This window comes from Anolis carolinensis, chromosome 1 (genome assembly GCF_035594765.1).
Source record: "Anolis carolinensis isolate JA03-04 chromosome 1, rAnoCar3.1.pri, whole genome shotgun sequence".
NCBI classification, from domain to species: Eukaryota; Metazoa; Chordata; class Lepidosauria; order Squamata; family Dactyloidae; genus Anolis; species Anolis carolinensis.
This window is the reverse complement of record NC_085841.1, coordinates 157,788,889-157,815,808: the sequence shown is the minus strand read 5'-3', so window position 1 is coordinate 157,815,808 and position 26,920 is coordinate 157,788,889. Positions and strand designations below refer to the sequence as shown.

Here is a 26,920-nt window from a genome sequence, read left to right as displayed (position 1 = left end):
AACAATACTGCTGTCTACAACCTATGAGGAAAGATATATTAGACTACAGGATACAACAAGTTAACTTCCAGATCCTTTGAGCCACTCTCATCAAACCCAGTAAACACGATAGTCCAAAATAAACAGACAAGGATGTCTGTTTATCTACACCTGTCCAAGAACTTATCCATCAAAGATACCAAGGTCACAAACAGTCCATGCAGGCAGTAGGACAGGCTAACACTAGAAATAACATAAAATACAAAATTTCATAACTTGACAACTGAAGAAAATATTCAGCCCAAGAGAAAGAACATATAATCACTACAATCTTATTCACCAGTCATCACAAGAGGCTAGGAAACAACTTTCATAGATCAGAGATTTACTTTACTTGATACTCAAGCTTTCATGTATTTCAGGAATATTATTTCCTTTGTCTAATATTATTTGGCATAGCGCTGATGTAAAACTTTGTTTGCTTAGCATTCCATACCATAACATTCATACCATAACAATCTTATTAAATTTATGACTGCAAAGTCCCAGTCATTCCAGATATCCTACAACTTTTACCATGTTGCCAAAACTGGCAACCAAATGCTGACAAATTGCAAGGAAAATCTTGAGATAAAATGACTCACACATTGTTCTTTTAAGCTAGGGGTCAACATAACAGTAGCTACTGCATTTAGTCTTGCAGAATATTGATAATGGCTAGACTTAATATCAGGGGGAAACCTTTCCCTTTCCCCCTATCTTAAAGTTAAGTCACCTGCCTGCAGCAAAAATTGATGTTTTCCTCCTTGTCTGTATACTTCAGGCATCTTTTTGCTCTAATTACATAGAAATGGAATCACATGTTCACACTTCAACTTGGAAATGTATGTTTTGCATCTTATTTGAAAGCAACAGAAAGATAGCTTTAGAAATTTAAAAACACTCACACTCCAAATTCCCTGTTTTGCAGGGTGAGCCACAATGTCACCAGGAATTTGGTAAACATAGAACTGCAGAGTTTGAAGAAACCCCAAGAGTCATCCAGTTTAACTCCTCACCATGCAGGAACACAACTGAATAACTCCTGGCAAATGACCACCCTGTATTTATTTGAAAATCTCCAAGAAGGGGACTCCATCCCACTCTGAGGCAGCATATTTCACTGGCAAACAGCTTTTACAATCAGGAGGTTATTCCCAATATTCCCAATATCGCTATTCCTATAGGTGGAAACCATTGATCCGTGTTTGAGGGTGAATTCTATGGAATCATTGGAGTAATTCAGTGAGCACCAGAACTATTTGACAGAGACGGCTAGAGACATCATAAAACTACATCTCGCATGATTCTACAGCATTGAGCCATGGAAGTTAGATAGATACCCTTAGTTTCCAGAGCAGTAGAAAACAAGCCTGCTCCCCACTCAATGTGGCATCTTTTCAAATGTTTGAACATGGTTATCACTTCCCTTATCAGCCTTCTTTTTTCAAGTGAAACATCCCTAACTCCTTCAGCCGTTCCTCATAGGGTTTGGCTTCCAAACCTTTTACCATTTTGGTCTCCCTTCTCTGGACACGTCTCAACTTGTCAATATTCTTCTTTAATTGTGATGCCCAGAAATAAACACAGTATTCCAAGTGAGGTCTGACCAAAGTAGAATGAAGTTGTATTATTACTTCCTTGCTCACACATGCTTATTTTATAATCTACTAAGATTTCTAGATCCCTATCTCATGTACTGTTGCCAAACCAGATGTCACCATCTGTGCATTTCATTTTTTCTGGCTAAGAGTAGTAACATACAATTCTCCCTGATTAAATTCATTTTGTTAGTCTTGCTTCCAGCTCTCTAATCTGTTGAGATCTCATGCTGTCTTCTGGGGTATTAGCTATCCTAATTTGGTGTCATTTGCAAATTTGATAAGCATGCTCTCTACTCCATCGTCTAAGTCATTGACAAAGAAGTTGAATAGTACTGGGCCCAGGACTGAACCCTGAGGCACCCCACTGGTCACTTCTCTCCAGGATGAGAAGCCATTGGCAAACACCCTTTAGATTTGGCCAATTAATCAGTTCCCAATCCACCTAACAGTAGAATTATCTAGCCTACATTTGACTAGTTTCTTCATGAAAATATCATGGAGGAATTTGTCAAAATGCCCTACTGAAATCAAAATATGTGACATCGACAGCATTCCTTTTATCTACTAAGTTTGATGTTTTCCCCCTTTTGGTAAAGTTACAGTCTGGACTTGCTTTTGAGAAATCCATGTTGATTTTTAGTGGGCATGATATTCCTTTGTAAGTGCTTAGAAATTTTTTAAAATAATTTTTTTATTAAGTTTTCTTAGATATACATGAGTAAAATATGGGGATAAGGAACTCAGGGAAAGGAAAAAGATAGAGAAAGAAGGAAAGAGCGATAAAGAAGAAGACGAAAGAGAAAGATACACACACACACACACTCATATATACACACACACACATATAGGGGGAAGGGGGGTATGGGTTGGTTGGGGATGAATGCCTTTGTGGTCTTCCGTTTTCTTCTACTTATTGCGGTGTTATTCTTCTTTGTAATATCATTTATTTCTTATATTTTGGTCGCTTTATGATTTCTTTTCTCGGATTCTCCTTTTTAAATTTTCTTTAATCCTTTGCTTTGTTTTTATATTCTTCAAAAAGCTTCCAATCTGTTTTTCTTATTGGTTTACCTCAACTTACTTTCATTAAATAGGTCAGTTTGTCCATATCATAAATTTCATTTATTTTTTCCAACCAGGCTTCTTTTGTTGGGGTTTCTTCTACTTTCCACAATCTAACAAAGGTTATTCTTGCGGCTGTAGATATGTATGTAAAAATTATATCATCATTCTTGTTAAAGTTTGTTATATTTTCTGTTAAACCTAGGAGGTAAAATTCTGGACTCATAGGAAGTGATTTTTGTAATATTTTTTGTGTTTCTTGATGTATCATCTTCCAAAATTTCGTCATTTCCGGGCATGTCCACCAGGCATGAAAATAAGTCCCTTCTTGTATCTTACATTTCCAGCATTTATTTTGCATATTCTTGTACATTAATCCTAATTTTTTGGGCGTTAAATACCAACGGTGAAATATTTTGAACCAATTTTCCTGTAAATCTATGGCATGTGTGTATTTCAATTTTTTCTTCCAAATTGTCTCCCATTCTGTCATTTTGATTGGGCGTCTCAAATTTCTTGCCCATTTTATTGCACAATTTTTCACTGCTTCTGGCTCTGGGGACCACTCTAGTAAATTTTTATAAATCTTAGTAATTTCTTTCTTGTCATTTTGTATCACATTGTCCCAAAAACTTTCTTTCTCATTAAACCCCAAACCTTTATGTTTTCCAAATTGCTCTTTTATTTGAGCGTATTGAAACCATGATATTTTGTCGTATTTTTGTCTGATTTCCTCTTGAGGTCTTAATTGAAATTCCCCTTTCACTTTTATCAAAATTTCTTTATAAATTGGCCACTTGGTCCATCCCAGGTGTCTTTTCTGATTTGCTTCAAGTGCTTAGAAATTTTCTATTTAAAGATATGCCCTAGAATCTATCCAGGCATTGGTGTCAGGCTGACTGGGCAGTAATTGGGCTCTCGTTTCCCCCCGTTTCAAGATGGGGACCTTTGCCTTCCTCCAGTGTGCTAGAACTTCTACTGTTCTCCAGGGAATTCTCAAAATTATTGCCAGTGGTTCTGAGACTTACTCTTCCTGTTTTTTTAAGGCAAGTGGATGCTGACAGTCCAAACCAGAAGGATGGTATTGAAAATTAAAATTGAGGTGGGTGAATCTCAGAAATCTCCTGTTGTTGGAATGAAAAGGTATATGACAACAGGTCTTCAGAAATCTAGATAGTCTCTGCTGCTTTCTAGCATTGTGCAAAAAATCTTCACGTGTAACTTCAAATTCTTGATAAAATAAATTACTTTTAGCAAATTTAGTACAGCACAGCAACTGTTGTTACTTCTGGGGACCAGGAACAGATCTAGCTAGGAGTCTGAGAATGTCTCAGTATGTGGCACTGGCTTTAAGGCTCTCAATGAACTGGATATTCCAATGCTTGGAACAAGTGCTAGTTTTTGGGCATGGTTTGAATTGGTGGACTGAACAAATTGGCCTAAAAAGTCTGTAGCCAGCACCCAGGTATCTAAGCAAGTTTGCTCTCAGAGGTGTGTTAACTTTGGAAGGTATGCTCACACTGGGAGCTGCTTGGTGTCACAGTGAGTGATTGTCTGCAATTATTCTTAGTGCCTGTGGCACCAATGTCATAGATACACAAACTCAAAGGCTTCTTCTACTGGCACTTTTTGTATGTGCACTACAACTCTCATCATTCCCAGACATAGTAGACCATTACCTATGGAGGACACCATGAGAAGTGAAGAGACAGCAGCAAGTCAAGATGTATGTAGTCAGAAATAGCCAGATCTATATAAGAAGACTTTACCACATAAAGATAAAGAATAATACCTGGTTCTCAACATGTGGGTCCTCAGGTGTTTTGACCTACAACTTCCAGAAATCCCAGTTTGCCAGCTGTTAGGATTTCTAGGAGTTGAAGGCCAAAACTTGAGGACACACAGGTTGAGAACCACTGCTTTAGATACTAGTATGGCAAATCTGATTAAGCGGGCTTTAGACTAAATTCTTGTGGCTAAAAGAGTATTTTAAACAACAGTCCAAAAGCAGCTCTAAATACAAGGATGTGAATTGTAGAGGAGGGAGAAAATGGGATCCATAGTAAAAACTAATAGTAAATTAATAGGTGAAAATAAATATGGTTTCGTATGTCTATAGGAGCCCCGGTGGCCAAGTGTGTTAAAGCACTGAGCTGCTGAACTTGCAGACCGAAAGGTCCCAGGTTCAAACCCCAGGAGCGGCGGGAGCGGCCGCTGTTAGCTCCAGCTTTTGTCAACCTAGCAGTTCGAAAACATGCCAATGTGAGTAGATCAATAGGTACCGCTCCGGCGGGAAGGTAACGGCGCTCCATGCAGTCATGCCGGCCACATTACCTTGGAGGTGTCTACAGACAATGCCGGCTCTTTGGCTTAGAAATGGAGATGAGCACCAACCCCCAGAGTCAGACATGACTGGACTTAGTCAGGGGAAAACCTTTACCTTTACTATGTCTATATGCCAACACACAAGTTTCAAATACAAACAAGATGAGCTTGAAGTCCTAATGCAGAAAGTTTTGTGCAGTAAGTTCTGCTATAACAAAATAGTTACATTTCTTTAAAAGTGAGTTTTTATTTAAAAAATCACATTCTAAAAATAACAAGACTAATGAGAAAAATTAGGGTTAGGTGCAGATCTCAAAATATATGACTAGTAGCTAAAATATTTAGTTTGTCACACATTTTAACTAATATACTTTAATTATAAGCATAAATGTTGACTCTTATCCTTGGAAAAAAAATGAAGATAAGTAATTATTGCAAGGTAAGTCAAAGTACTCCCCGGCCTCTGGAGCCATGCTGAAAAGGGATCCCCAATACTTTAAGCAGCTAATAATATTTGTTGTGCCTTATCAACCATGAGCATCGACATGATGCAGCAGTCAAATGTTGTGCGAATGCTTCCTCTCCTTCCCTCACTCCTGTTCTTGCTTAAAATCTCATTCTTGGTTTTCAAATGCTCCCACCCCCTCTTTCTATCTTCTTTACTCACTCCTGTCCTAGATTAAAATCTCATCCTTGGCTTGTAAGTGCTCCTTCCCATTCCTTCCATCTACCTCACTTCAGCTTCTCACTTCTTAAGTCTATAAGCAGATAGGTTGGGTTGCTGCTTAACAATTCAGAGCAGAGATGCACCAATTTTGGATGCTCAAGATGGAGTCACATTATCGTCAGTTAGGAGTTTGTGTTGTGTAGACAGCATTTCTCTAATTGTGTTAACTAACTGTGTACAAACATGCATTACAGAAGAGCTTACTGTATGGTTTTATAGGTGTAAAAAACAACTGGTGTGATGGCTCCTATGATTAGATTACAATAATTGAAGGATGATATAACTGCTTCAAGAAGAATAGATGTAGCAAAAAAGTAGGGGGAATAATAGTGTACATCAAAGACAAATCAAAACATCTGGGTAAAAACAAATAGAGAAGCAAGTAAATACAAACAATATTGTGGTTAAATTCTATACATGTCACCAAACCAAAAATAGGGGGTAGATGATGCTTTTCAGAAATAAATATCAGTAATTTCAAAGATGCAACAATTAGTAGTTACAGGAGACTGCAATTAACCTTATATTTGCTAGGAGACTAGGTCTGCCAATTATAAGGTCATCAACAAATTCCTGATGGGCAAGCCGTACAGATAATTTCCTCTTTAAAAGCATAGAGGAAGTAGCAAGGGGGGGGGGGGTTAGCAACCATGTACTTGGACCTAACCAATATGGAGAAGTTGGTCACTGGAATCAAAGTAGAGGGAAGTGACCATGTAATATTAGAATTCATAGTTGTGGGACAGGACAAAGGAGCACATAGTCAAGCACAGATTTTAGATTTAAAAAAGGTGATTTTATCAAACTCCCAGAAATACTGGAAGAAATACCTTGGTTTAAAATGCTAAAAGAAAAAGATATCCAGCAAGAATGTGAATTAATGAAACAGTTTCAAAACATAATCACAAACAATCCCATAGAAGAAGAAAAATTGGAAAATTTTGAAAACACCAAAAAGCGCAGAAATTGCAAAGAGAAAGTGAAAAAATAATATTTATAAATAAGGGAAGGAATGATAAATTATCAAAGAATACAGATTCATAGTCCAAGCTTATAGGAACAGTATGAAGAAAGCTAAAGCTTAGAATGAGCTGAGATTGCCTAGGCAAGCAGGGGGCAACAACAAGTGAGTAAACTATAACGGAAACAGACGGCCACTGCTCAGTAAGGGTGGTAAAATGTCAACAGAGCACAGCAAAAAGGAAGAATTGCTTAACACCTATTTTGCATGAGGTTTTCTTTTCCTCAAAAAAAAAGAGAGAACTGGGTGTATACATACAGCAGAAGAGACTTTGTTAGAAGGAATACAGACTGCAAAACAAGATTGACAAGAAGGTAATCAGGAATCACCTATGGTAGTTAATCTATATGAGATCAAATCTGCAAACTAGACGGATAGCATCCCAAACTACTGAAGGAACTTGCTGGTGTACTCTCTGATGTACCACCTTCCATGATTTTTGAGAAATCTTGTAAAAAAGGTGAGATGTCAGAAAACTAGTGAAGAAGAAACATTGTGCCTCTCTTCAAAGAGAATAAAAATTAAGGTCTGGGAAATTAAAGGCTAACCAGTCTGACCTAAATACCAGGAAAAATATTAGAACAGATTACAAAGGATCTATTTGTGAGCATCTGGATGACAATGCAGTGATTAATAGGAGCCAGCACCGGTTTGTCAAGAAGAAATCCTGCCAAACTAAGCTTAGATCTTTTGGTTAAATCAGGTCAATAATTTAGAAGTTGGTCTGAATGCTATAGATGTCATTTATCTAAACTTCAGCTCCCTGTTATATTTTGATTAGCAGACTGATTTAATGTGGAATAGATAGATCCATAATTGGTTGGAAAACTGTTTCCAAAGAGTTACCATCAATGGCTGCACTTCAAAATAAAGCTTCCCTCTCACACAGAGTGTTTGTCTGAGATCAACACTCTTCAAATACTTTATCAATTGTTTAAATTAGTGGTGCACAACCTGTGGCCCTCCAGGTGTGGACTTCAACTCTCAGAATTCCTGACCACTGGACAAACTGGCTAGGGCTTCTGAGAATTGGAAGCCCAAATATCAGTTTTGAAGTCAAAGGAAGTAATCATCCCACTACACTCTAAACGCATCATTAATTGTAAGCTGGATATAGACAAGTTGGAGCAAATTCAGAGAAAGGCAACAAAAATAACAGTGATGCCTGGAGAACAAAATAAAGAAGATTGAGGGAGATGGTGAAAAGATAACTTGGTGAAAAGATAACTGAGGGGCAACATAATTACACTCTTTAAATATCTAAAGAGTGCAATCACAAAGGGCACTTACAAAACACTGTCCCAAAGAGGACAGGGCAGGTTTGTTCTCTGCTCCTAGGTCCAGACTGAATGGAGGGTCGATTTCAACAGAACATTAGAAAGAACCTCTGGGTAGCAAGAGTGTTAGATGATGGATCCAATTTCCCAGGGAGGTGGTGTGGTCTCCTTCTCTGGATATTTTCAAAAAGAGCTGGGCAGCTACCTGCTGAAGATGCTCTACCTGGATTCCATGCATTGAGCAGGGGCTGGATTTGATGCCCTGTACAACCCATTCCAACTCTATATCTCTTCTAGGATGTTCAGTATGAGGCTCAAATAGTATTCTATACAATAAATAATGATTCATAAGCCAACTTAGAATAAAAAAGAATCTGTAGATGCTGAAGTAAGAGACAGAGTTGAGTAGTTTTCCTGTTGTAACATTCAGCCTATATGAAAAACACCACATACAAGTGAACTTTTGCAACAAATGTTGCTCAACTTATCTTCAGTTTAATCAGTTAGGGTTACTCTATTTATGCAGAGTATATACAGTTTATATGTGTATAAGCCAGCCTCAAATATAAATCAAGGGAAGGTTAAGGGGCCAAAATTATGGATTTTGCAATGACCTGCTCAAGGTAAAATCTGTGTGTGTGTAACAAATATATCTTAAAATGCATAAAAGCAACATATTTGGGAAGAGCTAAATGTAAGAAAAGGATGTGTTTATTTGAGGAATTACAAGGAGTGTGTATAGGAATAGTATTTATTGCTGATCTTAAAATGTCTACATCTGTATAAATACAGATAATTACAGGAATAGAAATGAGGAAAAAGAATGAGAATATGATCTGAAAAAAGGGAGGGGGAGAAGAACAAGGAAAGAACCATGGTATATAAGAATAAAGTAAAAGTAAATGTTTTCTCCTGACATCAAGTCTAGTTGTGTCCAGCTCTGGAGTTGGTGCTCATCTCCATTTCTAAGCCGAAGAGCCGATGTTGTCCATAGACACCGGCATAGGAGCCGGCACCAGTTTGTCATGAAGAAATCCTGCCAAACTAAGCTTAAATATTTTGGTTAAATCAGGTCAATAATTTACTTCATGGAGCGCTGCTACCTTCCTGCCGGAACAGTACCTATTAATCTACTCACATTTGCATGTTTTCAAACTGCTAGGTTGGCAGAAGCTAGGACTAACAGCAGGAGCTCACCCTGCTTCCTGGATTTGAACTACCGACCTTTCACTCAGCAAGTTCAGCAGCTCAGATGTTTAACTCGCTACGCCACTAGGGGCTCCATATATAAGAATACTAAGACTAGAATTCTTAGTTTATAACCCAGTAAATATATATAACATAATATGCCTCACTGAGTCCAGATAAATAAACTTCTAAATAAACTTATACAGTGTTACATTGTAAAAGAATTTCTATCCTCCTAATTTGGGTAACATGGCATGCTTACCATAAAGCATTTGAACAATAGCATTACTGTCTTTCATTTTTCAAAAATTAATTTTCTATGCTTCTTGGTTTCAGGTGACATTGAAAATTCCTTGTTGTCACTGTTTTGTTTCAAAATGTGTGTGTTCCTAGATAATTTTTCAGCACAGTTGCATTTTGAACACTGACAAGGAGCTTCCTGTAGCCTTGAAGCTATTAATAGTTACATTCAAGTGAAAACTTGTACAGTATCTTCTTCCATACACTGTTCAGCAGTTGCTTGCACAACAATCACCTATTTCAGGTACATCCATGATAAGAAAAATGTGCATGTCACTAACAAGGAGGTCCTTTTATCTCCTTGCAGTACATCAGGACTTCCATGATGATTACTAAGATAAAATTATTCTACTAATGCTAATTATTATTTTCTAGAATGATAACCGAGTAATTTAATTAACTCAGACCAGAATCTACTTCTGGTTTGACAAGTAATTATACATTTTGATGCTGGCTTTGAAAATTAGAAGCTTCATGAACCTTCCCCTTTACGTTCTAGTTCATGGCATTAAACTAGAGCTCCTCTGTTTACGCTTCTGTTACCTACAACTGCACAACCTTACCCTTGTTTGCCAGACTCTTAATCAGCTGTAGATTCATTACCAAGAAAAGAAAAACAGTTCCCACAGGAACATGTTCAGGATCTGTGGGGTTTTTCCCCCTCTTCTTCATCCTCCATCTCATGGATGAAATTTATCTGGAGGATTTCATAAAGGAACCTGTTGTCTCTTATTGTATTTAAAACGGACAGAATACATACAAATGAGCACAGGCAGTTCCCAAATAACGAACAAGCTGGGTTCTGTAGGTTTGTTCTTAAGTTGAATTTATTTGTAAATCAGAAAAGGGACATTTTAAGTGTAACTCTAGGCATATGTGTGTGTGTGTATGTGCGTGTGTGTACTTTGGATAGCATAGGGAAGGTGTTCTCTGTGGTGTTTGTTTTGCCTTTAAGCCTGATTGCAACTCATTTTCTGTTCCTGTGATAATTAGATTTTGAAAAATTTGGCTTGTTGTGGAAACAAGTATTAGCGATAAAACTTCAGTGGAGACCCCTTTTCCCAATGAAAACTCTTTCAGAAGTGAATTTCCCTTCCGAGTGGTAGATTTCATCCACTTTCTGTTGTTTCACCTCCATTCTTAACTATGAGTTGTTTGTAAGTTGGATATTTGTAACTCGGGGACTGCCTGTACAGTATTTCGCTAGCAAGAGAGCTCTAAAGTAGACACCAACGAAGATTGCAAATTCACAAAATTTCATACAGGGGATAAATATATATCTTCCCAGAACTATTTATTATTTTAGTTTTTAAAGAAGCATAGCTTGCTCTGTTTTGATGGCCAGCAAGTTGATAGAGGGATTGAATAGCGAATAGAATAGCTTTATTTGTCATTGTGCTATTGCACAGTAAAATTACATGCCTTCCCCTGCATACACCACAAAACAACACACCCATCCCTCCACACACCACCCCCACCACCACCACCGAGCACCCAATGTCACATTGTCATTCAACATAGCCACACTTAACCAATGCTGCCATATGGTTGCCCCAGGTCAGATCCTTCTTCACAGTGACATCCAGGAACCTAAAACTGGCCACCTACAAATGGCACAATTTACAATCAAGGAATTCAACAAGGGTTTTTTGTCAGTTCTGCCATTATAGGCAGTCCCTCAATAATAATCATCCGACTTACAAGAATGGTGGTGAGACAACAAGAAGAGAAATTTACTTCTTGGAATGGAAATGTACTCCTGAAAAAGTTATCATGGGGAAAGGAGTCTCAATGAAACTTTAACACCAATCCCTGTTTCCACAACAAGCCATTTTTTTTCCAAAATCCAGTTATCACAGGGACAGAAAGTGAGGGGAAATCTTCTGAAGAGGGGCACAGACAGCAAAAGAAACATCACACAAGGGTGTTAACCCTTACCTATGCCATCCAAAACACACACATACATTTATATATATATATACACACACAAACACATATACATACACAGATACACACACACACACACACATATATAGCTTGGGTACCTGGTAGTGCCCGGATTACTTGAAAAGGGCATTGTTTGTTTTTGGATATTAAGTAATATCAGTCTGGTCATATATTACACTATTTCTTAGGAAAGAAATCAGTCTTTACTATTGTTGTTTATGAATGCTCCTGCATAAGGATGTGGGTGAACTACAATTCCCAAAAGTCTTGGGTTAATCCTCCCCAAACTCCGCCAGTATTCACAGTTGGCCATCTTGGGTCTGTGTGCCCAATTTGGTCCAGATCCGTCATCTGCTGGGTTCAGTGTTCTCTGAAGACAGGTGAACTATAACTCCCTGATGCCAATATCAATCACCCCCAAACCCTGCCACTATGCACAGTTGGCCGTGTTGGGTCTGTGTGCCAAATTGGCTGAGATTTGTCGTTAGATGGGTTCAGTACTCTCTGGATGCAGGTGAACTGCAACTCCCTTATGTCAAGGACAACCACTGCCAAACTTTACCAGTATTCGTAGTTGGCCATGTTGGATTAGTGTGCCAAATTTGGTCCAGATACGTTGTCAGCTGGGTTCAGTGCTCTCTGTGTATAGATAGATAATGTGTATAGATAGATAGGTAGGAGCCCCGGTGGCGAAGTGCATTAAAGCACTGAGCTGCAGACCAAAAGGTCCCAGGTTCAATCCCCAGGAGCGGCGTGAGCGGCCGCGGTTAGCTCCAGCTTCTGCCAACCTAGCAGTTCGAAAACATGCCAATGTGAGTAGATCAATAGATACCACTCCGGCAGGAAGGTAACGGCGCTCCATGCAGTCATGCTGGCCACATGACCTTGGAGGTGTCTACGGACAACACTGGCTCTTCGGCTTACAAATGGAGATGAGCACCAACCCCCAGAGTCAGACATTACTGGATTTAACGTCAGGAGAAAACCTTTACCTTTTATAGATAGATAGATATGGCTGGAGTTACACTTTAAAACTGTCCCTGTTTAGACTTACATACAAATTCAACTTCAGATGTACAGATCAGACACACACACATATGTATGGCTGGAGTTACACTTTAAAAGTGTTCCTCTTTAGACTTACCTACAAATCCAACTTCAGATGTACAAATATATATAGTATATTTATGTGTGTGTGTGTGTGTGTGTGTGTATATATATATACACACACACACACATATATGGTGGGAGTTACACTTTCAAAGTGTCCCTGTTCCGCCTTGAATACAAATTCAACTTCTAAACAAACCTACAGAACTGATCTTGTTCGTCACTTGGGGACTGCCTGTAGGAGGCAACAAGGCGTTTGACAGATGGGCAATCATCGCCACCATTAGCAGCAGCAGCAACAGCAGCAGCCGCCCCTTCGCCCGGCCACCAAGGCCCCTTTCTCCCCGCCCCCGTCCCCCAACCAGTCCCAGGCAGGCCAGGAGGAGGAAATGGCAGCGTCCTATGCCTCGCTGTGCACCTGCGTCGCCGTGGCTGACAGCAGGCGGAAGGGAGACGGGGCCGGGAGAGAGAGAGAGGGAAGGAAGGGGGAAGGACGCCAGGGCCCGGCTCTGCTTCGGAAGCGGCCCTTCCTCTCAGCACCCGCTCACTCACCCACCCACCCAGCCGCCCACAGGCAGCGCCTTCCTTCGGGGGGTTAGGCCTGCCTGCCTTCCTTCCTCCTCCAAGTGCCGCCGCGGCCAACGCCAGAGCCGGGCCCTCCTTGGGAAGAAGCCCTTCTCTGTGCTCCTACCTGTTGCGTCGCCTGCCCGCCCGTCAGTCAGTCAGCCCCTGCTTGGCTGCCACCCTCCCTCCTCCGAGCTGCTTCCCGGAGCTTCTGCTCCGCCTCCCTCTCTCCCCCTCGAGGGCGGCTGCGTCAAAGCCAGAACATGGCGGCGGCCACAGGGAAGGCTAGCACCCACTCGCCCGCCTTCAGGGCCCAAGTGTGCCCATGCCCTTCCTGCCCTGAAGCCTCGGAGAAGCCCGCTCTAAGGCGAGGGCCCTTCTCTCTCCCTCTCTCTGGGCCGGAAGGAAACCTGCGTTCCTGATGTGAAGGGCCTCACAAGCAAGGATAGGCGAACTTCGGCCCTTCAGGTGCTTTGGACTTCAACTCCCAGAAATCCCAGCCAGTGTACCGGCTGCGAGGAATTATGGGAGTTGAAGTCCAAAACACCGGCAGGGCGGAGATTCGCTCATGGCTGAATTTGGCCCGCGCGGAGGGCAACGAGGGAAGGAGGCCAAAGCAGGGGAGAGAGGGAGGGAGCCCCAGGGTGCACCGCACGCAATATCGCACCTTTGGAGAGGGTCTTCGCCTCCTCTTCAGCTGCTGCTCCTCCAATTAACCCCGCCCTGTGGGAACAGGGGGCGGGGCTTGTCCGGGCGGAGGCGGTGCCCGAGCTGTCAGTCACTTGGCCTCAGTTGAGGTCCAACCAGAGCACTGCAGAGGCCTGGACAATGTCAAGAGGAGGAGACCTGGAGCGAGAGAGGAAGGGGGGGGGGTCGCGCCAGGTGAGCTCCCACCACACCTGCACACCCCTCTCCACACATCTGGATGCCACTTGGAGAAGTCAGGGGCGCCCAGGAGCATGGACAGAGTGCCCCATCATCATCATCATCATTTATTGGGTATTCAGCAGCAAAGTAGCAAAGCGCAAGGGCAGATGACTTCACTGTATCTCAGTGGTTCTCAATCTGGGCTCCCCAGATGTTTTTGGCCTTCAACTCCCAGAAATCCTAACAGCTGGCATACTGATACTGATTTCTGGTAATTGTAGGCCAAAACACCTGGGGACCCCAGGATGAGAACCACTGCTGTATCTGGTTGTGATCCCCAGGTTGTGCCAGTCAGCTTTCGTATGATATTGTTTCTAGCGCCCACTTTTTGCCTGATAGTCAAGCAGGGCTTCATGTAAGTCAAGGCACGGTCCAGGATAACTCCAAAGTATTTTGTTTTGTTGCAATGCTCTAGTGGGATTACTTCCCAAATAATCCTCAAGGCATGAGATGCTTGTTTGTTCTTAAGGTGAAAAGCACACATCTGTGTTTTAGATGGATTAGGAATCAGCTGGTTTTCTCTGTAATATGTAGTAGGAGCTTCTGTTCAACCATTTAAAAGCTCCTTGCTTGAGCGGTGATGGCACAATCGTCAGCATTGATGAAACTTTCTGTCCTTTCTGGCAGTAGCTGCTCATGTGTGTACATGTTAAACATTGATGGAGTAAACACGCTCCCCTGAGGTAGGCGTTCTGTTTTCGCCATCTGCTTCTTTGGCCCTGGAATGCTGCATTATCACAGGATGTCTACACGCACACCACTGGAAATATACAGTTTAGCTGGTATTGCACCACCTGGCATCCGCCAGGAAGTAGCAGCCAATAATGAAAGAACCATGGCAGTGACATCTCTGGTCCTTCCCTGTTCGGATATCAGCCTGCATACCAACGCCTTAAATCAAGAAATAGTTTTCTAAGATACTCGCAGAAACACCTTAGCAAGCAAGAGTCCAAAAGTGGCAGGCTAAAACCTGGATCCTCAATCCATGGCTAATACCGAATGACAGACTCCCCCCTGGGCACACAGAAGACTGGGTGACTTGGAAGGCACTGAACAGACTGCGCTCTGGCACCACGAGATGCAGAGCCAAACTTAAGAAATGGGGTTACAAAGTGGAGTCCACAACATTTGTGTATGGAGAAGAGCAAACCACAGACCACTTACTACAATGCAGCCTCTGCCCTGCCACATACACAATGGAGGACCTTTTTATAGCAACACCAGAGGTACTACAAGTGGCCAGCTACTGGTCAAAGAACATTTAGTATCATGTCAAGTTTTTAAACTTTGTTTGTTTTAAATATATTACAACTGTACCCTCAGTTTGCTTCTGGCACAATATATAAATAAATAATAATCATTATTATGACGAACTTATTCCTATCCTGCCTTCTCCCCCCATAAGAACTCAAGGCAGCTAACAATAACAGAACCCAGCCCCATATAAATTTTAAAACATTTTTTTAAAAAAACAAAAATAATTCATTGTTTGGATGGTTGTGAAATATATATATATATATATATATATATATATATATATATATATATATATTAATAATAATAATAATAATAATAATAATAATAATAGCCAGGCTATTATTATGTTTATATCTCCAAACAGAGACTCAAAGCGGCTCACCACTAAAGCGTTACAATACAACTTAAAATATAAAAATATACAAGTATTAAAACAGTATTGAATATCATTAAAAGCATATAATATCACAACAGCCCCATACAATCTTAAAAACCTTCTTTGAAAGCCTGCCTGACTAAAAAGGTTTTAGCCTGCCGTTGCGGCAGCAGGGAGGGAGCCATTCTGGCTTCCCTTAGAAGTGAGTTCCAGCATCGAGGGGCAACCACCGCGAAGGTTCATACAAGGGGATGCGATAGTCCAAATAGCCTGGACCTGAACCATCTAGGGCTTTAAAGGTCATAACCAGCATTTTGAATTGTACCCGATAACAGGCTGGCAGCCAGTGAAGCTGCTGCAAAGTGGGGGTGGGGGGGGGACCGCTCCCATTAGCCAGACCAATGAGCAACGTGATTGCAGCTCTTTGGACCAGTTGAACTTTCTGAGCATGCTTCAAAGGCAGCCCCACATAGAGCACATTACAGTAATCCAGACGGTACACTAAGGCGTGTACCATCGTGGCCAGATTAGATGTAACAGCTATAATTTTGTACAATGTTTTGGTCTCCATCCCCTCAACCTCCTTTCCCCCCAGTGACATACTAGATATTTATAAAGGGGTAATCAATAACAATATTGATTAAACAACAATAATAACTATCCCCACCTTCCCTTGATTCCCCCCTTTTCTCCAACTGTTCCATTTTCCTCTCTTGTGTGAAAAAAATCTTGAAATATTAAATTAAAATCATTATTGAAAAATCAATAAAATCAACCTTACATTTAAAGCTCACTGCTGCTGACATGACACAACCCTGCTTGACATTACTTTAATTGCTACAACTCAATGCTATGGAATGCTAGGATTTATAGTTTGGTGATGCACCAGCAGCCTAGCAGAAAAGGTTAAAGATCTTCTTAAACTACAACTCCCTTGATTTCATAACTGTGAGCCATGGCAGTTAAAGTGATGTAGAATTTTGTAATACCTCGTGTCCCCTTTCTTTGGAAATGGAATACATAGTAAACATTTCCAATCTCACAGATTTTAGTTAGAACTACAGTGGATTATGCTTTTGTATCTTGAAACAACTATTGGGATGAAATCTAGTCCTAGTGAAATCTAGTCCAAGTGCTCCGAGTGCAGATTCCATTTCGCTTTCTAAAACTGGAAGTTCATTTTCAAATGGTTCTTCCTTGAATGAATCTGCCATCCTGTCATCTTTATATAGTACTCCAAGTATGATTTCCATTCGATTTTTATTTCTATTTGGTCATTTACAAGTTCCCCTGTTGGTTGTACTGCATTCCCACTCTTGGTTTAAATTTTCTTCTTAGATTATGTGGAATAGATCTCTTGTTCTTTGTTGTTGTCACCTTCTATTTCTATGTATTGATTTTTATAGGAGTTACTTTTTCCCTTTTGCAGAAGTCATTTGTTTTCTGCGTGAAGAGTTTTATCTGTCACCCACAGAGGCTTCTCTTTTTTTATGGCTGCAGTGTCTTTTTGCATCCCTCCTGACAGTGCCTAATTTCAGTCCAACATTTTTCAATCAGATTTAATAATGCAAATCTAATTTTTATATCATATTTAATCTATTTTTATATCATATTCTTCAGTTTGTATTTTGACATGGCATTTTTCTGTTCTTTAGCTTTATTCTATTTTCTGATATTGGTAGTTCATGGTCTATGGCACAATCTGCTTCTGGTCTTGTTTTTACAAAAAATGGAGCTTCTCCATCTTCCATTTCCAATTATGTAGTCTTATTTAATTTCTATATTGGCCATATTTGCTCTTTTGAAGCATGTCAGTGTTGATATCTCAAAATCCATTCAGTCACTCTCCTCAATTTCTTGATCCTAGATCAAATTTTCTTATAATCGTTGATAATCTTCTTTTTCCCTACTAACTGCATTCCAATCCCCAATTATTAAGAAGTACTGTAATGCTATTTTAGTGAATGATAACTTTACTTGTAGACTCTAGCATAGGATCATATAATTTCTTCATCTTCTAACTCTGTAGTAGGCGCATAGACCTAAACTATAATTATCTTGATGGAGTTTTCCCCCCCTAAAGTCTTCTTATTCACTCAGTCTGCATTGTATCCTTTGTCTCTTTTGGCAATATCTATCCCCATTATTAATGTCACAACATTTTTTCTTAGATTTTCATTTCTTGTGTAAAGCACTATTATTATATGTTTCAAAATAATTCCCTTTAGCCCACTCAACCCAAGTATTTCAATTTCTGTATGTTCCATTTCTTGTTTTACAATGTGTAGTTTTCTCTGATTCATGGTTCTCACATTCCATACACAAGATGTTTCATCCTCAATCCCAGCCAACATGAATTATCAGAGATTATTGGAACTGGAAGGCTGAAACATGTTGACATATTTCTTTTTCTTCTGCATACCTACTCCAGAAGTACATCTGAGTTCAAAATATAACAGGATTTCTGTTTTCTGCTACTCTTACAATAGTAGACACAAATGGACCGAATCACTTCCTTCAGGTCCAAGGTTAGTCCCTATATATTGGATTTTAAATGTAAAATCTAATAAATATAAAATGAACCCACAAAATAATATAAATAAGCAGTCATTATTTGAAGTCAATAGGTATAGCTTACATAGAAACAGCTATTTCAATATACTTTACATACATGGATATTTTTCAAGAGTTGATCACTGAAGAAACAATAAAGCAAAATTAACAGCATTGATCTTCCTAGATAAAGTTTTCCATGATTTCTATACTTTCCCCTCCAGCTCTTTGTTGACTTCTTCCCAGATTTTCTTTTCAATTTTTGATGTATCATACTCTTTCATCATATCAAATTCATTCCAGGGCGTTTTCCACTTTTCTACTCTTTGTTTGGCTTTTTCGTGGAGATATAAGTCAAAATCGATGCCTTGGATATTGAACCTAGGATGCTCCCAGCGTCTCGACCAGGGTCTTGGTTTCATTTTGACCTTCATCTAATGCAATGAAAAGTAAAGTATATTAGGTCATGCATTTTGCTGTTTTAGTCTGTCTTTTATTACTGTATATTATATTATACAGACTTGTAATAGTTTCTCATACCAATCATCTCTGAAATTGCCACTGGGCTTTCTTTACACTCTGGAACTACTTATGGATTTGTCATCCAGAAAATGTTTAGCACTGATAATAGGCTTGCAATTATGTTTTTGTCAGAGCACAGAAATTAATATGCATTATATTCTGTTATGGTTTATCATAAAGATTTAGAGCTGTATTTAAACTTTTATTTTGGTTATAACAGAATGGAAACACACAGAGATAATTAATAATAGAACAAAGACAACAGCCCAAAAGATCTTATTATAGAACTCCCTAAAGATGCTAATTAGTTTTTCTTCTCAAACTGGGAATGTTCAAGTGGCGATCTTCAAGAAGTAATCCTTAGAAATTTGCAGTGTTTTTAGTGTTTGGAAATAATAATTATAAGAATTTTTTTCAAAGCATTGTTTTCTTCTGTCAAAAAAGTTGCTAGCCATTCACAATGGGAGATACTGACTCAATGGCTCATAGTTACTTGCTTTGGTGGTTAGAATTTATTAAAGAGTATAGTAGTATAGTAGCCACAAAGCAATTAGGTCCATCAGAAAATACATTCACAATGCAAGATTCTCTTCAAATACAGCTAGCATTTAGCCCCATTTATCTGTTATCTCTTGATATTACCTTGTTAACAGGAACATCTTCATTCAATGGAACTGGTATAGGTTTCATGTTAACATCAACAGTGCTGTACTCTGGAAGGGCATCTCGTAAATACATCAGGTTCTCATCCAATCTTTTCTCAAGTTTCAGAACCTTGATTTCTTGGATTAAAGGGTTGTACAGTTCATAGCAAATTTCAATACCTTAAAAAAAGTGTTTTAGTAAGTATTGTATCTGGCCCAGAGAATGAATTTATTAAAGTGGATAATAGTTATAGCTGCTGTAGGACAACTTTGCCAGGAGAAAGAAATCTGGAGCTATACAGCTTTTGGCAAGAAGATTGAATTTACAAGTAGTAAACTATATATGAAACAGTTGACTGCACTCCAGCTAACAGACTAGGCTTCCCATAGAATTTATTTGTAATAGTCCACACTTTCAATTGAATGCTTAAATAAAACAACAACATTTTATTTATACCCCACCACCAACTCCCATAAGGACGCAAGGCTGCTTACAAAATATCACACAAAGGTGCCACACAATAAATAATACCCAATATATCAATACTTAAAAACAATAACACATTTACATAAAACCACACATATAAAAGCAAACTCAAATTAAATAATAGTAAAATGTGGCTATAGCCAGTGATTGAAAGATCCATACCATCAATTTACCGTCCTTGCTATATACCAAACAAATAAAGAAAGTAGTCATGTAATTGGCAATCAGTTTAGCTTACTGCCTAAAAGTTATCAAAAGCCTACTGGAAATATCCAGATCTATGCTCAACACTAACTTGATATTAACAGAATCACTCAATCACAACATCTAATTTATTTGCATAAACCAGAATGGCTTCAGATTGTACTAACCTCAAATGTATTTCTATCATGGCTACACAATGTACCTGCAGAGCCATGTGAATCAATGTTTGCTTCTAGCACTTCCCTCTGCCCATAAAAGAGAGCCACCTAGTCGAACAACATGTACCTACCCTGTCCTTCTATTACATTTCGAAGTACGAAGGTTCCACCAAGTCCTCTTCCTGATCGCTGAACACAAAGTCCTACGAAAGTGCTGGTCCTTCCATTGGCATAGGGATCTGCTGTAGTAACAGCAAGTATACTTCCTACAAGGAGTAAAGAGAAACTAAGCAATATCTAGAAAAATATAGTAAGATCAAACACCACAAGGTTAATTCTCCTTAAGTAAAATTCCAAGAAAGTAATCTGAGCCCACAGTGATATTTTATCATTATTTACCATGCTACTGCTTTGTCATGAGACCAGAGATCATGCCCACTTCAAATTACGAGAGTTCCTCCTAGTTAAGCCCTTCCACACAGCTGAATAAAACCCCACATTATCTGATTTGAACTGGACTATACATCAGTGTGGACTCGGATAACCCAGTTCAAAGCAGATACTGTGGGATTTTCTGCTCTGATATTTTGGGATATAGGGCTGTGTAGAAGGGCCCTCAGAAGTTGGTAGACTTTTCTACTTTATGGAAGATTTTAAACAGGTTGGATGCCAACCTCTCAGAGGTACTTTAGTGATAGATTCCTGAGCTCAAAGGAGATTAAACCAGATAGCCTTGGGGTACATTTCAACTTTATGATTCTAGTGTTCGCTATTTTAAAATCTATTAGTATTTTAGTTCTCTTTGTTTGTGTTGATATTTAAATTAATACATACATATTGGTATGTCCAAACCAATTCCAAATAATGATTTGGAATCTGCCTAGAATACCAATGCAAAAAAGGGCAGACTACATATTCTAAAACTAAAATAACTTTAGCAAGAGTAGTGAAACACTGTTCAAGTTGTGAATGTGTGCTTTTGGTATGAATACACTGAAAATGAACCTGTTTTAAAATGACAGTAGAGTCTCACTTATTCAACATAAATGGGCCGGCAGAACATTGGATAAGTGAAAATGTTGGATAATGAGGGATAAAGGAAAAGCCTATTAAACATCGAATTACATTATGATTTTACAAACTAAGCACCAAAACATCATGTTTTACAACAGGTCTGCCACTTGTTTGGGAGTGTGGTTGCACTTGTGTTGTTGTTGGACGTGTTGACCCGCTGCACATTGCAGCTTAGAGAAACAGCTATGGAACCAGGTGGGAGCCAGACTGCGTTGAATAATACAGAACGTTGGATAAGCAAAAGGTTGGATAAGCGAGACTCTTCTGTACATCCAATTTGGTAACATAATCTATTAATCCGAAGAAACACAACACTTCACAGGACTTTTAAAAGTAACTTTCTACTGGAGAATTGGAAAGTACTCTATTGATTTATAGTACATACTAGCTGTGCCCGGCCATGCGTTGCTGTGGCGAAGTATGGTGGTATGGGGAATAAAGTATTGAGGAATTGGTGGTAATTAAGGTCAAGGGTAAAGGTTTTCCCCAGACATTAAGTCCAGTCGTGTCTTACTCTGGAGGTTGGTGCTCATCTCCATTTCTAAGCCGAAGAGCCGACGTTGTCCGTAGACTCCTCCAAGGTCATGTGGGATGACTACATGGAGCGGTGTTACCTTCCCGCCGGAGCAGTACCTATTGATGCACTCACATTTGCATTTTTTCGAACTTCTGGGTTGGCAGAAGCTGGGGCTAACAGTGGGGGCTCTCTCCGCTCCCCAAATTCAAACCTGTGGCCTTTCGGTCCAGAAGTTCAGCAGCTCAGCACTTTAACACACTGCGCCATCAGGGGATATTATTTCCTAAAGGTTGTGAATATACAATATTTCTGATTGGTTTTTTTTGTTTGTTGGAGGCAAGTATGAATGCTGCAATTAGGAAAAATGATTAGGATGTAATGGCCTTGCAGCTTTAAAGCCTGGCTGTTTCCTCCCTGAGTGAATTTTTTGTTGGGAGGTGTTAGCTGGCCCTGATTGTTTCCTGTCTGGAATTCCCTTGTTTTCAGAGTGGTGTTGTTTGCAATATTTTATGTGCTTCTACTGTCTGTGGCCCTGAGAAAACAGAGGATTTGCCAGACTTTGATGATGGGAATACTTTGTTGGGAGGTGTTAGCTGGCCCTGATTGTTTCCTGTGTGGAATTCCCCTGTTTATTTACTGTCCTGGTTTTAGAGATTATATTGTTCTGCATTATTCTATCCCAGTAATTATTTCATATTAAAGAAAAATCTCACTTATCCAACATTCGCTTATACAATGTTCTGGATTATCCAACGCAGCCTGCCTTTTCATAATCAATGTTTTTGTAGTCAGTGTTTTAAATTCATTGTGATATTTTAGTGGTAAATTTGTAAATACAGCACAGTAGAGTCTCACTTATCCAACATAAACGGGCCAGCAGAACGTTGGATAAGCGAATATGTTGGATAATGAGGAATTAAGGATAACCCTATTAAACATCAAATTAAGTTATGATTTTACAAATTAAGCACCAAAACATCATGTTAGACAACAAATTTGTCAGAAAAAGTAGTTCAGTACACAGTAATGCTATGTAGTAATTACTGTATTTATGAATTTAGCACCAAAATATCACGATATATTGAAAGCATTGACTACAAAAATGCGTTGGATAATCCAGAATGTTGGATAAGCGAGTGTTGGATAAGTGAGACTCTACTGTAAATACTACATAGCATTACTGCGCATGGAACTACTTTTTCTGTCGAATTTGTTGTATAATATGATGTTTTGGTGCTTAATTTGTATAACGATTACCTAATTTGATGTTTAATTGGCTTTTCCTGAATCCCTTCTTATTATCCAACATATTCACTTATCCTACCGGCCTGTTTACGTTGGATAAGTGAGACTCTACTGTATATTTCTAATCTTATATTATCTGCTCAGAACTGGATTATATGAGGCTCCTTCTTCACAGCTGTATAAAATGCACACTGAAGTGGATTATATGGTAGTGTGGAGTCAAGATAATCCAGTGCAAAGCAGATAATATAAGATTATAAATGGGTAATATAGCTGTGTTGAAGGGCCTTGAGTCTACACTGCCATATAATCCAGTGCAAATTAGATAATCTGTGGAAGAAGTCTGAGGCCTAAATCTGCCTGTCCCCTAACTGAAACCTGGCTGTCCCTTGGTTGCTAGGCAACCAAGTGGGCAGAGATTAGCCCTCTAAACTGGCAGCAATTGGATAAAAAAATTATTGCTCTCCCTCTAATTAGGACTTTATTTTTCTTTTCTTTTTGTTGTATCAACCTTGAGGCGTGGATGATGGGTTGTGTTGTCAAATTTTGAGGTTGGGGGGCCTGTAGTTTTGTTGTTTTGTGAATCGCCGTGATGCCATCACTCTTTTATATATATAGATTGCTGAGTCTGGAATACCATGGACTCAAAATTTGTTTTAGGGTATTTGGGAATTTATCTTTTTCAAGGTACATTGACACTACTATCAAATTCACAACCATTTTTGTGATATATACAGAGAACCAGTTTGGTTGAGTGCTTTGAGTACTGGACTATGATTCTGGAAATCTGCTCAGCCATTGAAATCTTTTGGGTGAACCTGGGCAAGTCACACTCTCTCTGCCTCAGATGAAAGCAAAGGCCCCCTTTAAACAAATCTTGCCACCCCCACCCCCGAGATAGGCCTTCGGGTTGCCATAAGTTGGAAGTGAATCGAAGGCATTCAATAACCACCATTCTATGACAGGCTACTGACCAGCATAGAATTCTGGAATATTCATTACTTTCCTCCTTTGCACCATGTCTCTCCTTTCAATGTAGAATTTCAAAGGATTTATTCTCTGCCGAGGAGGGATGAATTCAGGACTGAGAAACCTGTCAAACACAAAAACAGCTTGGTTAAAAATGGCAACACTGCTTTAGATGAAAGAAATGTGGCATAACTATATGTGAAATAAAAATCATTTTACTTTCTTTCTGTTGCATGAAGTTTTGACTCATCCACAATGACTGGTTTTGGAGGTGGCTTAAATTTTGTTGATTTTTCATCTTTAGAGCTGAGGCGTTCAAAAGAAAGAGAAAGGCACCCTTCAAAAGAAAAGCTTGTGTTAATACTGGACTACATTTTATTAAGAAGCCTCTTTTATATTCAAACAAACTATTCTCTGCAATCTGACTCCATAAAATTTACTTGGAATGCTATCAAAATGCAAGGAGCTTATGCCTAGCCCAGCTTGTGACCGCAGCCTTACAGAAACATCTGAGATCAGAATTTTTATGTTAGCCCCTTCCACAAAGCTGTATAAAATCCACATTGAACTGGATTATATGGTAGTGTGGACTCAGATAATTCAGTTCAAAGCAGATATTGTGGATTATCTGCCTTGATATTCTGGGTTATATGGATGTGTGGAAGGGCCCGGGGCAATCCTTGCTGAACGAGGGGGAGAAAATTCAAAATTCGTCACCAGATGACTTGAAGGCATGTGCGCTCTCTCTCTCACACACACACATATCTGTGGAGCAATCTTTTGCTATAAAATGCCATTTTCCAGGCCCCATACCAAAGTGGTTTGATACCTTGTGATAGTTTTGATCTGTACATAATATTCTACTCGTAGCAAACAATGTGCTGCCAGTTATAACTCAGTTTTTCCAAAAAAAAAATGGGGGGGGGATGTGGTATCTTTGGGAAATAAACTCCAGATATATATCCTGAGTGTGTTCAATGGCCCCTTCTACACAGCTGTATAAAATCCACATTGAACTGGATCATATGGCAGTGTGGACTCAGATAACATAGATCCCTTCCACACAACTGAATAAAATCCCACATGATCTGCTTTGAAACTGAATATAAGCCATATAACCCAGAATATCAAGGCAGAAAATCCACAACATCTGCTTTGAACTGGGTTATCCGAGTCCACACTGCCATATATTCCAGTTAAAAGCAGAATATGTGGGATTTTATTTCAGCTGTGTGGAAGGGGCCCAGGATTCTGCCATTGAGCCATGGCAGTTAAAGCGGGGTCAAACCGGACTCATTCTACAGAGTTGACGCGCCCTGAGCCTCAGGCTGATGCGCTCCAATTTATGGGCGCCAGTTCCAGCTCCAACCCCTTTGGTACAATACTTCCGCTTCCCCCTTCCAAAAAAGTGACCCTTTTTTATTTATCTTGGGTGGTGAGAAGACTTCCACTTCACTAAGAGCGACGAAGGGCATTCCAGAATACGGGGCCGAGGCGCCTTGGCCAAAGTTACACTTACTGCTGCGGGCGACTCCTGGCAGCATACAGCTCCTTTTCCAAACAGCCGCCATAATTGTTGAGGAATGAGCGCTTCCCTGGCAGCTGAGGCGCATGCGCAGAAATGGATAGCTACGGCAGCCTCTTGGGCACAAATGTAATGCAACCGCTGCCTGGGAGGAAAGCGTGCTGGCTGGGGTTTGCAGTAGAGGGACTTGCTTTCCCAGAGGCACGATATTTGCATTTTCAATTATTATTTTATATGTGAACATAATCCTTGTGCCTTTCCTTGTACTTTGCGATCAAGTAGACAACAATCATAGAATCATAGAATAGTAGAGTTGGAAGAGACCTCGCGGGCCATCCAGTCCAACCCCCTGCAAGAAGCAGGAAAATTTCATTCAAAACACCCCGACAGATGGCCATCCAGCCTCTGCTTAAAAGCCTCCAAAGAAGGAGCTCCCACCACAGTCGGAGCAGAGAGTTCCACTGCCGAACAGCCCTCACAGTGAGGAAGTTCTTCCTGATGTTCAGGTGGAAACTCCTTTCCTGTACTTTAAAGCCATGGTTCTGCGTCCTAGTCTGCAGTGCAGCAGAAAACAAGCTTGCTCCCTCCTCCCTATGACTTCCCCTCACGTATTTGTACATGGCTATCATGTCTCCTCTCAGCCTTCTCTTCTGCAAGCTAAACATACCCAGTTCTTTAAGCTGCTCCTCATAGGGCTTGTTCTCCAGACCCTTGATCATTTTAGTTGCCCTCCTCTGGATGCTTTCCAGCTTGTCAATATCTCCCTTCAATTGCAGTGCTCAGAATTGGACACAGTATTCCAGGTGTGGTCCGACCAAGGCAGAATAGAGGGATAGCATGACTTCCCTGAATCTAGATGCTATTCTCCTATTTATGCAAACGAAAATCCCATTGGCTTTTTTCGCCGCTGCATCACATTGTTGGCTCATGTTTAACTTGTTGTCCATGATGATTCCAAGGTCTTTTTCACACGTACTGCTGTCGAGCCAGGCATCGTCCCCCATTCTGTATCTTTGCATTCCATTTTTTCTGTAGAAGTGAAGTATCTTGCATTTGTCCCTGTTGAACTTCATTTTGTTAGTTTCGGCCCATCTCTCTAGTCTGTCAAGATCGTTTTGAATTCTGCTCCTTTCTTCTGGAGTGTTGGCTATCCCTCCCAGTTTGGTGTCAAACTTGATGATCGTGCCTTCTAACCCTTCGTCTAAGTCGTTAATAAAGATGTTGAACAGAACTGGGCCCAGGATGGAGCCCTGTGGCACTCCACTCGTGACTTCTTTCCAAGATGAAGACAACGCATTGGTGAGCACCCTTTGGGTTCG

The 26,920-nt window shown here is 39.9% G+C and overlaps 2 protein-coding genes across 5 annotated transcripts in view; both read right to left on the bottom strand.

Annotated features, from left to right (window-relative positions):
- The window catches only part of itsn2 (intersectin 2), a 98,514-nt gene extending 84,621 nt beyond the window's left edge, over positions 1–13,893 (bottom strand). The window contains exon 1 of one of the 4 annotated variants that reach the window (XM_008116547.2): positions 13,811–13,893. The gene's annotated coding sequence lies outside the window, so the exon portion shown is untranslated. Of the gene's footprint in view, positions 1–13,270; positions 13,553–13,810 lie in introns of those variants that run through there. The other 3 variants (XM_008116546.3, XM_016996235.2, XM_062957272.1) reach the window with 3 other exon arrangements.
- Positions 13,894–18,294: 4,401 nt separating this feature from the next.
- On the bottom strand, positions 18,295–25,733 carry mrpl19 (mitochondrial ribosomal protein L19). The gene is made up of 6 exons (XM_003215319.4): positions 25,596–25,733; positions 24,296–24,413; positions 24,082–24,200; positions 20,403–20,537; positions 19,421–19,602; positions 18,295–18,690 (listed from the first exon to the last, which is right to left on the bottom strand). The coding sequence occupies exons 1-6, from the start codon at positions 25,687–25,689 to the stop codon at positions 18,463–18,465; spliced, it is 876 nt and encodes a 291-aa protein (XP_003215367.2). The 5' UTR covers positions 25,690–25,733; the 3' UTR covers positions 18,295–18,462.
- Between the last annotated feature and the right edge of the window lie 1,187 nt (positions 25,734–26,920).

Coding starts and splice junctions, on each gene's coding strand:
- mrpl19 (XM_003215319.4), bottom strand. CDS start 25,689: ATGCGCCTCAGCTGCCAGGGAAGCGCTCATTCCTCAACAATTATGGCG. Junction 24,414..25,595: donor GCCAGGAGTCGCCCGCAGCA/GTAAGTGTAACT, acceptor TTTCTTTTGAAG/GGTGCCTTTCTCTTTCTTTT. Junction 19,603..20,402: donor AAATGTAATAGAAGGACAGG/GTAGGTACATGT, acceptor ACTTTTTTTAAG/GTATTGAAATTTGCTATGAA.